General features: G+C 40.6%; 1 protein-coding gene across 36 annotated transcripts in view; it reads left to right on the forward strand.

Annotated features, from left to right (window-relative positions):
• Positions 1–17,412, forward strand: part of Nrxn3 (neurexin 3) — a 1,555,288-nt gene that overhangs the window by 440,888 nt on the left and 1,096,988 nt on the right. For 22 of the 36 annotated variants that reach the window (XM_048799079.1, XM_048799085.1, XM_048799106.1 and 19 more), the window contains 2 exons: positions 3,240–3,541; positions 9,387–9,548. In XM_048799079.1, the coding sequence (XP_048655036.1) occupies positions 3,240–3,541; positions 9,387–9,548 (464 nt within the window). Of the gene's footprint in view, positions 1–3,239; positions 3,542–7,454; positions 7,479–9,386; positions 9,549–17,412 lie in introns of all 36 variants that reach the window. The other 14 variants (XM_048799086.1, XM_048799081.1, XM_048799099.1 and 11 more) reach the window with 1 other exon arrangement.

Below are 17,412 nucleotides of genomic sequence, written 5' to 3' on the forward strand. Positions count from 1 at the left end.
TTCAAGGTCTTTCTTCTTTCTCCCTTGTAGCCCTTTATTTATTTCCTGAGACTGGGTCCTGCCTTGCTGGGTCTCTCTTCCTAATACTCAGGAGGAAATTATCCCAGAAATCACAAAGGAAATAATTTTGCTCATCTAAAATGTGAATCAGAGAGGACTTTTCAGTTGTTTATTATTTGTTAAGAAAACTAAGGAAGGAGAGCTCCTGGTAGGAAATGCCTGGTCATCTCTGGCCCAGGGAACAGATAAACTGAGAAAATGAATCATTGAATGGAGAGATTAAGAAGGGTGTGAACTGTTGTAGCTATTTCTATTAGATACTTGCAAAGGAAGGCACTTGGCTACATAAAATTTTATTTGGTATATTTGCATGGATATTAGCATAAATATGCATGTAATTTACATAGACAGTTTCCTTTCTTCATTGTTCTTTTTAATATCTTATTTATTTATTGTGATATCCTCCTCTTTGTTGATGTCATTTATTTTTTCCTATAATCTTCCATATAAAACAAGTTCTTTTATTTTAAACACAGAGGGAAAGGGAAATATTTCTTATGGTGAGGAAGTGTGATTTATACAGGAAGAGAGGCATTTATTTCTGGCTTCATTTATCCAAGCTCTCAGATAGTTTGTAAGCCCACGGCTCCGTGGAATCATTCACACATAGCCTTGGAGAAGTAGAATGGGAGCAAGGGAATATCCAGAGTGATGGTGGAGGGACCTGTAACTGCTGTTTAGATGTAAGTCCAGAGATGCTTCAAGTCTGGAGTACCACAAACTAACTGGGTCATCTCGGGCAACTCATTCCCAGTCATCAATTTCTTCCTTAATAAAATAAAAGCATTAAATTAGACAATCCTTAAAATCCCTTGTAACACTAAAATTTATTATTTTGACATATCCCATGCTCTAATTATGTGAAAAATATTAAGCATCACATAGCACATTAAATAATCTCCTGATGCCTTGCTGTTTTGTGTCAAGGCTTCCCTTTTCAAGAGGCTCGATGATTAATGTAAGCTTCTCTTCATAGGCACTCCTCTCCTTGCGCATTTACTTCAGTGGGCGCAGGCACACAGGTGTAACTGAGATATATATAGAAGATGACCACCAGTATACCTTTTGTAGTATTAAGGATGCACATAGACTCTGTGCAAGTCCATGACTCTAGGAAAAGAGCTTAGCTGTGATAACTGCATTAATTTGTCATGTACTCTAGTTCAGCTCCAGGTCTGATGTCCCATTGCATTTTAACAAAGCCATTTCTTAAGAAATGAGAGGAGAGATCACGATGATAGACAGGGTAGTAGAGGATTAGATGGATCTATTTCAAATATGCAGACTGTGTTGAATTTCTGCTTTATGATTGGGGGTGCTATTTTTGATAAAACACATCAGACATGAGTTAGGTGCTAAGTAGTACTTGTTCTTGAATACATGGAGAAGCTAGACTGCAGTCAGTTAGAGGTAAATAGGCCCCTTTGCTTATGCCAGTGTATGTGTGTGTATAAACAGAGTATGCAGGTAAGAACCACTGAGATCCTCTGGAACATGCAGAAGAAATTCATCTTCTTTTTTAACCCTCTGGAGTATGAAGTTGAGGTCCATGTATTAATGGTGTCATGATACCATGATTAATTTAACAATATGTAGTGAGTGGTTGTATAAGAGTGATTGCAGTTCTTACTTTGTGATGAGAAAATATGTATTTTATTTTTCTTAAGTATTTGATGTAGGGCCGTGATGGTTGATAGGGATCTGAGCTGAGGGAACTTGGCTTTGGTTAACAGTACTGAAATGTAGTTCTGGCAGGGAAAATAGAATTCTTTCAACCTCACTTTGCAGATGGAAATCTGCATATATAGACTTCTATTGTTGCTATTTCTTTTTTCCATTAACAAGGTGCTTCTTGATAGCTTTTGACCAACCTTAGTATGAAGTAGTGAACCTAAGTGAGGCTAACCAGCAAGAAGGGAAATTGTACTTCCTGTTCTGTATAACAAAATTATAAGTCAAATAAACAAATGATTAATCATATCCCTATTCTCTTACTTTGTCAAATTTACTTTTGTAACTCCCTGGAAGACCAGGTTCCAGAAATGGGAACTTTTGGATTCTTCAGAGTTTTGCTTATAAGAAATAGCATTGCAAGGAGAATCAGTCTCCTCTTGCTCCTCAGTCAGTTGGCTACCCACCTTCCCTTCCCACCTTTAGCTCTGCCCTTTATCACAAGGGGTCTAGTCAAAAATGCATGTGGATAACCCAGCCTACATGATCAAACCCCATCCACACTCTTGCAAATAGTCTCCCACATCTCCCCTTATAAACCTTGAGGTATTGATGTTGGTACCCTGGTATACCTACAGAAAGATGAAGCCAGAGAAGAGGCCTATATAAACAGGCTTGGGGATTTGGAGGCTGAGAATTACAGGATCTCAGTGTCTGAAATGTGATCTCAAAAGAGAGTATAGGTTCCCTTGAAATGCCATCTGTGAACCCCTAATTTTGGCGGAGGGTTGTGGCCATGGAAATGTCCAGCCAGGGCCCTCTAAAAGGAGATCCCCGAACAAGCAGAAATTCCTTTTGCTTGAGTCTAAGAGTGGTATTGCTGTCTTGCTAAAGAATATTAACAATTTCATTCTCTTCCCCTTTCCTCAACTGCCTGGTCCCCTTCTCATATTCAACCTCCTATATAATAACTCAGCCACAACTCACTGGGCTCAGGATTTTACCATAGAAACCAAAGTTAGCTGGGTTTATTGATAGATGGAAGCCAGGGCCAAATCTTTCAGGGTAATTGATTTTTAGTTATTGGTCAATAAAAAGTACCTAGAGCTAGAGAGTCCTTTGTCAGCACAGTTAATTATCTATTCTAAACCAGCTCTTCTACAAGCATTTAAAAGCCATCACTGAAGCAAAAGCAATGTAAGCCTCACTTGACTACTTTGCATGAAATTTCTCTTTAGGTGTTTCTTTGAGAAGATTGGAAGGGAAGGCAGCAAGCTCCCTTGCACCATCTTGCCTGTCTTCTACCCTTGTTTTGACACACAGTTTCTCCCCCACCAGATGCTCTGCTAGGTTTGCTGATTTTCATGTAGAAGCCAGGGCGGTTGCTGAGTTGGTATCAGTGCAAGGACAGGGGTTAGTGTTCTTGGGCTGTGTTCTCCTTGGTGGTTGCATAGATCCGACACCTGCCAGTCAAGGATTGACTGCTTTCTGCTTTTTGTTTCCGACAGCCCGAGAGGAGAATGTGGCCACTTTCCGAGGCTCAGAATACCTGTGCTACGACCTGTCTCAGAACCCGATCCAGAGCAGCAGTGATGAAATCACCCTCTCCTTCAAGACCTGGCAGCGCAACGGGCTCATCCTGCACACGGGCAAGTCGGCTGACTATGTCAACCTGGCTCTGAAGGATGGTGCGGTCTCCTTGGTCATTAACCTGGGGTCCGGGGCCTTTGAGGCCATTGTGGAGCCAGTGAATGGGAAGTTCAACGACAACGCCTGGCATGATGTCAAAGTGACACGCAACCTCCGGCAGGTAATGGCTGAGGGGAGAGAGTGCCTGGAAGGCCCATCTTAGATAGAACGTTTGTGAAGCAGGTGACTGGTGAGGTGCAGAGGGGTAGAGATGTGGGTTTGGATATATTAAAAACTAACTTTTTTCCAGTCTTTGCAATTCCATGAGGAAAACGATTACAATATGTTTCTCCCGAGTCTTCAATTCTCCATTTGTTCTTGTTATTTAAAAAAAAATAGTTGTACAGATAATAAAAATGATAAGTACTTTCATCCTTTTAATTCTGCTTTCCTTTTTATCATTTTCTTAATTACATTTGAATCTTATCATGCTATTGTTAAATTCAATTAGGGATAGCATTTTGTTTCTGCAGCTTGATGGATTTTCCTCATTCTTTGAATATGTTTTTCTTTTTAATTAAGTTAGCCATTGCCATGATGCCATCATTTTAATTTCCTCCAGAAAAAAACTTTTTTTTTCTCCCTCCTCCTTTTAATTTATCATCCCTACCCCCCCACCCCCCAGATGTGACATTAATCTCTGGCTTTCAAATTAACTAGCTGGGATCTTTCTGAATTCCTGTTTCTCTGTTCCTTGATGCAATGTGGTGGTCCTACCTTTATTTGCCCTGTATCTACCTCCAAGACTCTTCAGTTGGAAGGCCTGGGAAGTGGAAAGACCCAAATAAAAATGTCAACCCTGGAGCAGCCTTCCTGACCCTGTCCGTGCTTTGAGAACTCCCATGGCTTGCCGATTCTAAGCAGGCCACTCCGTCAGGTGACAACGCTTTCAAAAAGCCTGAGTCAAGTGAAGATGTTTTCAATGTCCTAACTGCTACTACTAATAACATTACCTTATCAGCAAACATCCATAAAAGACAAGCATTTCCTGTAAGAGTCAAGGTCTGTGCTGAGATCGCCTTTTCCTTGTTCCTCTTTTCACTTCCTTTTTTCTACTTGTGAATCTGTCAAACAAAACCCAGTTGGTCAGCATTCATCCTTTATTAATCAGAAAACATTATGTGCAAATTTCCAGAAAGTGCTTATCAAATTTTTCTCCAGCATTATGATTGATTTAATGCCTTCGAATGTAAACATGAAAGCAAAAGACATGACAGGTGTTTGCATATGTTTTCTGTCTGATAAAAGCGTGACTCCCAAGTAATGCTAAACAAATGGTGGAGGCTGGCACACATTGGAAAAGCACCATTGTCAAAATACTCTCCATTTCCATGTTTAGGTGTGTCAAGGAAGCCACCTAGTTGGGAGATTCCATTCTATCTGTGGTGAAGATGCTAATTAATGCAAGGCTTGGAATCCCCAATCCTCTTAATATATGTGAATTTGACTCTTTGGAGTCATTCTCCTGTGTTTTCCTTCCACGGCCAAAGAACCTATTGCTGATGTTTTCCTCCATAACTCTCTCCATAGTTACCCAGAAGAGAACTTCTCAACTGTCAAGAGAACATAAGTCAAATTTCTATTTGCTGACATAGAAGGACTTAATATGTCTGAGCTGTAGAGAATAGACCAAAAATGAAATATGACCTTTTGCCAGTTTTGATTGGCAGGTACAGAATAACACCCTTTAGTCATTAGTGGAGGGGAAACTTTTGATATACTGGGAACGGTATCAGGTCACAGTTCTCGCCAAGTCATTTGTCTCTCTCCACACACTTCCCAGCTATTCTAGAATAATTCCAGTCTGCCTGAGAAAGGCTCAGTTTTGTTTCTGCTAAAAATCACGGTTCTAAATAGCATCAGTCCCCAATTAAATCCTTTAAACCAGAGGGGATAAATCAGAGTTTAATTCAAATATTGGTTGTGATGTCTTAGTCAGAGCAATCTGAGGAAACCACCCTGGAAGGTTTGTGCTCTGCTCCAACGTCTAAGGCTCATCTCCTCTCTGTGCCCTTGGACAAGCCACTTAACCTCCCTGCAGCACAGTTTCCATTTGTAAAATGCTGATTGCAATGCTCCCCAGCCATGTGTGGTGGCTAAATATGCAAAGCACCTTATGTTCCAGAAGGATTATGAGCTCATCCATGGGCTGGGTGCTAGACTCGTGGTGACGTGTGGATGATTTACAGGCTGAGCATTCTGTCCCAGAGGTGACTGCTTCTCTCTGGTGCCAAGAATACAGTTAATAGAGCTCTTCGTTTTGGACAAGGTCTAAGAGGTCCTGAGGTTCTGGGGTAATTCTTGACAGAGAGACTAGTACTCTTATGTGAAAAAATACCCCTAAAATTGGACCTTGTTGAAATCCTGATTGTGTTTTGCATCCAAATACAATTTGTGGAAAGAAAGGAAAATCTCTGAAAAACAGAGTTGATCTTGCAACTTCCAGGGCTGAGTAACATAAGATTATTATTTTTCCTATTAAAAAATATTTATAATATCTTTTTTGAGTTCTTTAGGACACAATTGAGTGGGAAGTCCCAGTCTATTTCGAATAGATTGTAAATAGCTTCATAAATATTTGATAACAAGCTTATGGCAGCCTCATGCACTTTTAGAAGTGAGAGCAAATGGCTTCTAAGGCAAAAATTTATATGAGGAAAATTTACATGGAGTTTTTTGAAGTATTCATTACCAAACAGGGAAGAATCTTCTCATTTCTTCCTTTGTGGACATCAATTCATGGTTCTGCCATTAAGGCAACTCAGAGCCAAACCAGGTACTTTATTGGGGCTTCCTATTGAAAAAAGGAATGTGTAGTGTTCCTATCTGTTCTCTAAATTGAAACTGGAACTACAGACTGAGCTACTGGGACATTCATGTGCACATAGAAGAGGGTTTACCCTCTAACTTGCCTGAGTCCAAGGTCACACCCACACCATTAATCATTTTACCTCTGGGGGCCACTTTTGTTACACCTTGAATACAGAATCAGGGTTACAGTCTGCCATCCTTCTAACCTCTGAGCTCAGGGTGTGCTGGCAACTTAGCAATTGAAATGAGCAAAAAGAGTCTAATTGTGGGTTCTCTAACCATATTGAACCTGCCTTACTCCCTGCTCTCCATGCAGGAAACTGCTTAACAACATGAAAAGGTGTATTCATGTATTCAGGGGGAATAAGGGATAGTGATTCCAACAGGATAGCATCCTATAAAGTAAACAAGATGATGCCCTCACTGGATAATAAACAAGAATAACATTTCTGATGCGTTCTAATGACGGTTATCTGAAACTGAGAGTAAAGGAAAAAGGAGAACATTCCCCTCCAGCTGCTTAAACCCACAAAAAGCAAGGGGGCCATGGATCTTTAAGTTACCTGGAGAACCTAGTATATGCCGTGCCAAGGAGCTTTCTCTGCTAGGTTAGGTCTGTGAATGTTTAAATTACTTGTAGGAGAATGTCATCCTGTAGTCCATCCACGTAATCAGATTCATGTGAAAAAGCAAAAACCAAACACCAATATATTGGTATTCAGTTCTTTCTCTCTGTTTATCTACCAATGGAATGATAAGTTTTTTTGGTAAACTTTGATTCTTCAGACCAGGTGTGTGTGTATGAAGAATCAAAGTTTACCTAGATTCTTCATACACACACTAGAGGGTGGGCAGGGACCATAGGTGGTATTCAGAAGAGCCGTTGGGACGTAAGTATGAAGCTAACTCTAACAGGGGTGGGGTGTGGGCCAAGTGGTATCTGGGCAGTTGCTATGGCTGGTGGACCATAGCTCCCTTCCTGGCTGTGACCGGGTGGCAAGGTTTTCCATAGAGTCCTGGTCTCATTGTCTCCCCCACTCTCTCTTTCTGTGTTGGGTGCCTTTTTTTTGAAAAACTAACACAAGATCATTCATGCAATGTGTCATTTACTAACCGACTAATGTACTAACACCCTAACGACTCATCTTTGTTTTTAGTTTTTTTAATTAACAATCGTTCTGTTCACAATTTTTAATTTCCTTTCTTCCCCCTTCTCCGCAAAGCACTCAGGCATCGGACACGCTATGGTAAACAAACTACATTGTCTGGTAGATATCATTCTTATTGTCTCTTTTTTTGGGTTTGCCGTGTGTTGCCCCCCTTTTCCTCCCCAAACCCCTCTTTTATCCTCTTTAGACTTATTTCTTCTTCTTTTTTTAAATTTTGTTTTGTTAAATTAAATGCAAGCCTTTGTTTTTCTTAAAAAAAAGAATAATAATGGAAGGGGACACCCCTGTCTTGGAAATGCTATTTGATGGAATTTGGTGGGGACTGTTTTTCCCTTCCTCCACTTTTTAGGTTGTTTTTTTTTTTTCCCTAGAAGTATTTTTTATTTTTATTTATTTATTTATTTATTTTTTGGTAAAGAATTTCTCCATTCAGTTAAATTTTTATTTTGTTTTCTTATTTTGCAACTTCCAAGTTATGGACGAGGGACAACTGAGATTTCTAGTGAGAACTTTTCTGCTCTCCGTGTCTTCCTCTCCCTCTCTTCCTCCTTCCTTTTTCTCTCCTCCCCACTCCTTAATCCCTTCTCTCTTGCCCTTTTGTGTGGCCATGGCCACCACAGGTGATCTGGGGAGGAAAGTACTCTGCCTCCTAGACTCTTCCTTTCCCTTCTCTTACCTGTTCCCCACTGTGGCCAAAGGGAGCTCTGCCAGTTGTGTTCTCCATACAAACTCTGCATGGCATGGTCCTGTCTCGTGGAATCCCATCGGCAACAGAATTTGTTTCTCATTTTCCTCTTCATTACTAACAACCTACCGACCATCAACCTCATGCCACTTTCTTCTCTTTTCTTCCCTCCCTATTTTCATTCTCTCATTCTTCATATATTTTGGGGTTGGGTTTGGACTTTTTCTTTTCTTTTTTTCTTCCTTTTCTTTCTTTTTTTAAGTGAGGGAGGTGGCAGGCAGGGGAAAGATGATTTCCCTTTAGTTTTCAGTGTTTTCTCCCCCCGCCCCCACTTCATCTTGTTTTTTTTTTTTTTCTGTTTGTTCAGTGCATGCAAGTGTGAAGTGGATTTTAATTCCTTTATTTCTCTCCACCCTTTCCCACATCCCTACTTTTGTTTTTCTGCCTTCTCTCTTGGCTCCAGATAATTTCCGCATGGGTGTGGCAGCGTATGGTGTATAAACGCTTTGGGTGCCATCTTTCTCTGCCCTCTGCTCCTTTCGTGAATGTTGGGTGTGTGGGTGCTATATTTTCCCCATGGGCATTATTATTTTGGTTATCATGCCTCACCATTCCTTTCTTTTTGTTAGAGTTGGCTTTTTGGTTTGGGTCATTTCTTCTGTTGGTGGTGGTGATGGCAGAGGAGGGAGGGCAGGGGTTGGTTATCCTGGGGTACTCCATGGCATGCATCATCCCTGACACATCAAAACAGAAACCCTCTTTTTTTCCCCTTTCTGAATGCATGTTTGTCAGTGTGGTGTGAGCCAAAAAAGAAACAAATAAAAAAGAAAAGAAAAAAGGAAAAAAAAAAAAAAACATCCACAACCAAAGACCAACCCCTAACAAACCTCATTGTCTAATGTCTCCTTTGCTGTTTTCCATTACCACCATAAATAACAATCATCTAAAAAAAAATAAAGATCATTAGTAATGAAACTGAGACAAGTGATATCGTCTGAGGATGGTTCCATTTTCTAGCCTGAATAAAGTGTGCAATGGGTAGAACAAGGTGCTCCGCTTGGCAATTGTAGCCCATCTCCCATGGGTCTGCAGGGGAATACTGTAGGCTTGGGACAGAGGGAGGCAGACCAGAAAATGGAACTTAGCTGCACATACCCAAAATCAAACCAAATTAGAACGAATACCTTACTAAAAATCTTAATAAAAGTGATGCCACAAATAGGGGAAGCCATTAGGTTTTGATAGGACTGTAAGGTCATTGCTGGGATTTTTTTTTTTTTGTCCCTATGTCCTACCACCAGGTGACAATCTCTGTGGATGGCATTCTTACCACAACGGGCTATACGCAGGAAGACTACACTATGCTGGGCTCAGATGATTTCTTCTACGTGGGAGGAAGCCCAAGTACCGCTGACTTGCCGGGCTCACCTGTGAGCAACAACTTCATGGGCTGCCTTAAGGAGGTAAAATCCACACAACTCTATTTATTATGTGCTGTGCAACTGTTTAAGAATGAATGAGATTTCTAGATCAATGACTGCACCTGTCATCTAATCTTCTATGAGATGAGAGGTTGAGGCAGAAAAGACACTGGACTGGGAAGCAGGGGTCCTTCCTTTTCATCCTGGCTTAAACTGCTTGGATGACTTTGGGTTTGCCACTTGAATACTCTGTGGCTCTGTTTCCTCATCTAACTAACAGAGAATCTTATCCCATAAGTGGTTGTGCTTTATACGTTAAATGCAGTAACACAGATGAAAGGTCTGTGAAATCACAAGGAACTAGACATGTGTGAAGTTTGATTTTGTGCTTTTCACTTGGCAGGTAGAGATTCTGTAGCTAAAAGTGGTTCAATTTGTGGCTGTGTGCTTTCCCCAAATTATAACATATGCATTATTTTACCTTCCCCAAGTCTGGCATTCCCAAGCGTCTCATTATTTGAGATGAAGGAAAATTCTCAGATTGTAACATTAAGGCTCAAAAAACTGGCTTTTCTGTCTTTTCTTTTCTTTCCTGAAAGCTCATAGCAATAGCTGTGAGAAAGCAGTGAGGCTTTGCCATTACTCATTTATTACCGTTGTAGCTGATGTGTTGAGACCTCTGTCTGAGAGCAAAGGAGCTTCAGTCAAGTGTAAGTTCAATCTCTAAGGTCAATGTGGAGGCAAAAAGAATCAGACTTGATTTGGTAGAGTTCTTTCAGAAGACTGTGTCATCAGAGCGGTACACTGTACATTTTGTTTAATCTAAGCTAAGCCTGATGGCCTAAGATATCTATACCATTTCCCCAGGGAAATTCCTTGAAAAGCTAACAGTGTTCCTTCTTATAAATAAAGATCCCTTGTGACATCTTATGAGCTTCCTCTCAGGGCATATGGTTTATTCTTATTATGGGTATTTGAAGTTTGTCGAATAGTAGATATATATGAGGTGACACTGTACATGGGCTCATTCCTGCCACTGAACTGTGAGCCAGGTCAGGACAGGAATTGTGTCTGGTTTGTTTGGCACACAGGAGGTACATACTCAGGAATTACTGGATGGCCTAATTTATCAAATAAGCACTGATGTGCTTATTTAATGTGCTGTAACAAAACTGGATGGTTCTTCACAAGCCATGGTCTTCATGGTGGAAAACATTATAATCTAGGAAGAGAGATGAGATCAGTAAGTGAATAATTACAGCGTAAGACACCATGTGTTCAGTGCCACAGACTAAATGCTCTGATTGAGTGGAGGAAACAGATAAATTTTAGGTGGGAGTCAGTTTTAGAGAGGAAGTGACATTTGAGCTGAGCCTTGTTGCAATAAACCATGTGTGATTTTAGAGGAAGGGGTGGAAAGGAGAGAATGACAAAGGAGGGAGAAATCCAATTATAGCTTTGTATTGTTCTCCATCTGAAGGACGAATTAAGAGGAAAATCCAAAGACTGCTTTCCTTTCTCAGCTTCTGCTGGCTTCAGGGACTCCACTGTCATTTCTGAAAAAATTATGGTAGGCACAGAGCGCATCTTCCCTGGGATTTACTCCTATTTCAATAGAATAAAGGTATAAACTACTCAATGTCTAACAAACCCTGAAAGGTTCTTAAACACTGTTAAATCACACTACCTTGGAATTGCACTTTCACCAGAAAAAAAAAAAAATGGTTGCTACAGTCCCATTGCAGAGGACGGGGCTCAGAGTGAATGAAACATGGGGGCCACGTGAGGCTTGTTCACGGGAGAGTGCAGCAGCACTGAGCTGGGCATTTTCCTGGAGGGGATTTTGGATAACTTGGAAGGCTGAATTCCCCACTATACAGTAACATTGAATCATCCCTCAATTTTATGTTTTGAAGTAAATGATCCATGTCCCAATCCCAAATCTTTTATCAATTCATCAGGAAGGATGCCTCTGAACATTTTGAAACAAGACTCAGAAAAACACAAGATGTGTCTGATAGCTTTATCCCTGTGGAACCTAGAGGAAATAAAATCTACACACACACACACACACACACACACACACAGAGAGAGAGAGAGAGAGAGCTTAGGCTGAGAGCAGGAAGCTACAAAATTCTGTCAGAGGGGCTGGGATTGCGGCTCCATGGTAGAGCGCTTGCCTAGCATGTGGGAGGCACTGGGTTCCATTCTCAGAACGGCATATAAATAAATAAAATAAAGGGTCCACCAACAACTAAAAATTATTTTTAAAAAGTCTGTCAGAAGTGTCATTTAATAGCTCAAAAGTTAAAACCTTTTCTGAAAATCAGTGTCCATAATAGAAATCGACCTTAATTAGTAATTTGAAAAATTCCCACCTTTTAGCTAACAGCACACGTCTGCATTTGAATTCAATGCAAGTTAGAAAAAGGAGTATTCAAAATATTGAAGGAAACATAGGCAAAAAATGAGAACTTCAAGTCCCGCAGATCTCTGCTTTACATTAGCAGCATGGCTGTCTTGGTGAGGGATGGGGGAGGGGAGAATCTTCTTTTGCCTGAGTGCTTGAGCATTACTTGAAGCCAAATGAAGTGCTGGCATATTATTTTTTTCCATTTTATCATTACAATTTATTCGTCTGTGAGCAAGTCTGGAAAATTCTCTTATTCTTAGTATTTATCTTTGACAAATTAATTGACAGATAGGGCTTCCAGTTGTGTTGGGATTTAGCTCCTGGATCAAGCCCACTTTCCCACCTGGACTATTTAACTCAGGACAGCCTCTCCTGTCGTTGTACAACGCTGTCTCCCTTTCCCTATCTCTCTTTCTGCCATTTTCTAGCCTCTCTTGCTGTGTGTCTGTACATTGCCCTGGGATGAACTGAGTGCTTTTAAGTGTCATGTCCATCAAGTTGGGGACATGGTGAAAGAATGGGATTTCTGTTTTATTCTGTTTCATTTGTCTGTAGTGTGAATAGGTTTTATCTTTGGAACTGTAGCTACTTTACTCTGCAATGGAACTAAAATAACCATGGATTTGACCCATGTACGCACATATTAACTACAACAGTGTCCAAGTTGTCATCAAACTATTGTGGTTCTCTGCACACCCTCACTACAACAGATTCATGTCCCCTGGAATACCACAAAGTCACCATCTGGTTCGTCTTCATGTTTTCCTGTTTTATTTTAACTGTCTTATTTTTGTTCTTGTTATGTCCTTAGTTCCCAAAATGGTTCCTGGTACTTAGCAGGCTTCAATAAATATTTGCTGAGTGAAATAACATGTTTATAAATTAATAAATATTTTTTTATTAGATAAATCCTCTTAGGCCCTACTGACCACTTAACTCTCCTGAGATGACTGAAGAACATCTTGTTGTGGCAATAGTTGAACTTTTCAAGACCCCCCCCCCACCTCAGTTATCTAATATGAGGGAAATATTACATATGGGCCTCAGCAAGGCTAAGAGAAATAGGTTGGAATCTTTTCTAGAAAGAACTGGATAGAAAAAACCTTTGAGGGAGGCATCATAATACAATGAAAAGAATATTTAGTTTAAAACCAAAGACTTGGGTAGAAATAGCAGTTTTATCATAGGCTATGTGTCCTGAGATAAGCCATTGATCTGTTATGTCTGTTTCTTAGCCTTTAATGTAGAGATCATAAGACCTCTGTTGCATGTTTCATAAGAACAAGGGAAATGACGTGCATAAGCCAAACAGCATTTATGATAATAGTTACTTGCTATAGTCATTACTAATGTTTATCTAATGTATCCTATAAACAGTTTATGAATACAATTGTAAATTAATACAAGAGCCTGCATATCTCTATATTTCCCATGTGAAAAGTCACTCTTAGGAAAAAAAATAATTCTAAGGTTTGCCCAACTTTGCTTATATTTGCTAAAGTAAGGATCACTACCCACTCAGCCTCAGTCATTCCTTTGTTTATTGCCTTTGTTGTTCATGTGACACTGTCAACATGCCTTTGTTAAAATGTGAACCCATGAGGACAAAGTCTGATCTAATTCAGTATTTCCCCAGCACCTGGAACCGTCATTGGCTTTAAAATATTGCACTCAGTAAGAAAGTCTGGAATAAATAATTGAGTGAATGAGCTAATCTCTTGGATCTCTAAAATCTGATGGCATTTAGATCAACAGTGCTTTATATCAGGTTGTTATGACAATGTATCATGGATTGGTTGGATTATAAAACACAAATGTATTTCCCATAGTTATGGAGGCTGCAAGTTTGAGATCAGGATGCAGCATAGAAAGGACCTAGTGAGGACTTCCTCCTGTTTGTAGCTGCCACCTTCCTATTAGATCCTCACTTGGTGAAAGAGGGTCAGAGGGCTCTCAGGGTTCTCTTTTATGAGGGCACTAATCCTATCATGAGGGCTTCACCCCCATGATCTAGTGTTGAGAGCCACAACCAAGTCAAGATGGTGCCTGGCATTTTGCCAGAAGGAGTGGTTGAGAAGTAACGCCAGCGAGCCATTAAGATGATGATAATTAAGTTAAGCTGTGTATAATTATTAAGATAATGACTGATTGCTGTAATTGGATGATGCCAAATTGAAACAAGCTGTGTATTCAGTTGTGTATATAAACCTCTGCTGTCCAGCAATAAGGCGGCTCCTGCTACCTCGGGTACCCGCTACTTTTGAGTTCTCAAGGAGTTCCCGTTGAGTTTCCGTTGGTTCTCGCGGAGTTTCCATGGAGTTCTGGAGAGTTCCCGTTGGGTTCCTGTTTGAACCTACAAGTGGCTCGTGACCTCCCAGTTATTTTGTGCCCAGCCAGACTGCGGCAATCTAGTGCTTTCCCAAAAGGCCCAACTACAAGTATCATCATCTTGCTGTTAGGATTTAAATACATGAACTTTGGGGAGACCCAGATGTTTAATCCATGGAAATAGATAAATACTGAAATCAATCAACTTTCAAGGACTGTGCCAAGACACAAAGATAATGAGTCAAGTATAGTTCCTGCTTTAGAAGACCTTGTGCTTAGTAGAGGGAGACAGATGTAAGCAGGTAGTGTCAAGAAAGGACAATTAATGCACAAAATGAGACATTCCTACTTGCTTTGGGCTGCTGCACAGAATCTGGGTTCAGGGAAGAGACAATGCTCATGGTGAGACATGAAGGTGAATGGGAAGAAGAGGAAGAATGGTGCAGCATGAGCAAGGGTGAGGAGGTAGGCCATGTCATGGTGTCTGGGTGAAGAAACTACAGAGAGTTTTTAGCTTCAGGGCATAAAATTTAAGATCTGGAGTTTTGGAGATGGCTCTGCAAATTTAGGAAGGGTCAGGTTAGAGAGAGCTTTATTCCATGCCACCTCATTTGACTTGATTTCTAGTAAGGAAAGCCCTTGAAGGATCTTAAGCAGAGCAGTGACACTGTCAGATTGTGATCTTGTTCATCATGCCTTAAATCCTTCAAGAACTGGAGTTAATTTACCTACTACTTCTCCCCAATGCATATGTCCCTCTAGGAGGTTGGATGGGCAGGGATGGAAGGAGTGGCCCATCAGCTTCAGCACTGGACAGAGTCCTGCTTGGAATGTTAAAGTTTCCAAAGAAAAAAACACTTCCTCTTGACTCCCATTTCAGTTTCCAGCAGCCCTCCCTATCTGGACGTGAATTTCTTCTTTCCTCTGTCCTTGGCATTCCTGAGCTTTTGTGTTTGGATGAAGCACAAAGTTGGAGAGGAAAACCAAGCCAAGTTGCACAAAGACAGACTCCATCAGCCAGGACTAGGAGCCTCCTCAAGCCCATCACAGTACCCTCCTACGTGGTGGACCTTCTGTGCTTTTTGCTTTGGTTATTTCTACCTTCTTCCTTTTGCCTCAATCTATTACTTCTCCCCTAGTGTACTGGTGCCTCTATTTGCCATGGGGAGTCCAAAGGGCTGCTGGAGATCATTAGGACAGCCTGGCCTGCCTCACCCCTCGACTCTCATGCCATCTCTAATAGGGAGGAAGGAAAATCAGGAGAATTGGAACACATATTTAAAGGAAAAAGGATGGGGGAGAACATCACTGCACACATTGCATTCCACATCCCTTTGTGATTATTAGCCATTTAAAACCGAATGGGGTTTTGCAGCCAGAGATAGTCTCTGAACAGATGATTAATGATTTAATCTGTAATAACTTTACATTTTATAGAACCCTGATAGGAGTCCACATCTGGTGAGCAAAGCTATTTAAGGCTGTGTTAATTCTGTTAATTGCTATACGTTTATTTGAATTGCTGGCACCTGCGGGCTTTGGGATAATGTGTTTGTTTGTTTGTGTGTGGTTTTTTTTAATAAATATACTCATTTTATGTTACTCTGTCTCACTGTCTTTTGATGCTATCTCTTATGCCGTCCCTTGATATCTCTTCCTGTGTAACTTTTGCATTATCTTTTAGTTTCTTCCCTCATTATCCTTTTCCCCCTGCCCCTATTTCTCTTTTTCCTTAGTCTATTTCTTACCATGCTCTTGTTTGGTATCCTTCCTGATTTTTCCAGTGGTGACAAATATCTCTGTCTATAAGTAGGTACACTTAGGTCACAGCATTGGATCCAAACATTCCCCTGCTCTTAGCATTAAGAGAACTGAGAAGCTCCAGGCTTAGCAAAAGTTAGAGTGAGATTTTCAGAGAAGAGAGGAGGGTGGGCTTTCCAAGCACGACTCCCCCAGACCTGGGTCCAGCCTAGTCTCATTCCTTACCAGCTGCCTGATATATAGCAAGCCACTTGACTGCTTTAGGCCTCAGATTATTCATTGGTAGAGACAGAAAACTTACTTTCAGCATTTTTACGTAGGAAGTGAATGGGATTTAAAGAAATAGAAGTGCTTAATAAAATATCAAGCTACACACATGTGAATGTAGTTATTTACACATTGCATTATTTATTAATTGAAACAAAATTAGTTCTGGCCAAGGAATCACTAATTGCTCTTTACTGTCTTCTACAATTAACCAACCGCAGAAGTTAGGAGAGTCCAGTAGAGTTTGACAAAAAGAACCACTGAATGGAAACTTAGCTCTCAGGTCCTCTCTGGTATATAGCCTCTCTGGGTATCCACATCTTGATTTGTAGAATGAGGATGCTAATCACTGCCAAGCCCAAAGTACAAGATTTTTGAGAATTTAGATAACAATTATTGGTCATTTAGTTTTGGTTAGCAAGGTAGGTTTTATTCCCTTGTGTTTGGAAAATGTGCAGAAAAGAAGTCTATGAGCCTGGTGATAAGAATGTCTTGGCAGAATGAAAGAGCTAATACAAAAAGGAGGTAGAGAGGGACAACATTTGAACAAGGTAGGAGGAAGTGGACACATGAATCAGAGACTGGGAAATGGACAAAGGTGCCAGAAGAAAAGAAAGAGAAACCATATCTCAAGAGCTATCTGTTGGGTTGTTATAGGCTGAATTGTATTTCCCCAAATATTTGTGTTGAAGATTTAACCCTGAGCATGTAGCTATTTGCTACTGGTATCTGTATAAGAGGTTAAGGCACAGATACACTCAGAGGGATAAAATCTTGGCAAGACAGGTAGAAAACAGTCACCCATCCCCGTACCAAGGACAGACTTCAAAGACACCAACCCAGACAACACCTCGATCTTGGATTTCTAGTCTCCTGGAGTATGAAAAAATAAATGTGGGGTGCACCAGCCTGTGGCCCTTTGTTATGGCAGTGCTACCAAACTCATACTGTACCTAGGTTGGGCATCATATTGCCATTTTGTGGGTTAAAGATATCAAATATTGGCGATGTCATGCAATTCAATTTAAGAATGGTGTTTTTGTAAAGAAGGTAAACTGGATCTTCTGGAAAAGAGATTACTTTCTGGATTATAAGGAACTAGAATGGCATGAGAGAGAGAGAGAGAGAGAGAGAGAG

This window comes from Marmota marmota, unplaced genomic scaffold (genome assembly GCF_001458135.2).
Source record: "Marmota marmota marmota unplaced genomic scaffold, marMar, whole genome shotgun sequence".
Taxonomy (NCBI): Eukaryota; Metazoa; Chordata; class Mammalia; order Rodentia; family Sciuridae; genus Marmota; species Marmota marmota.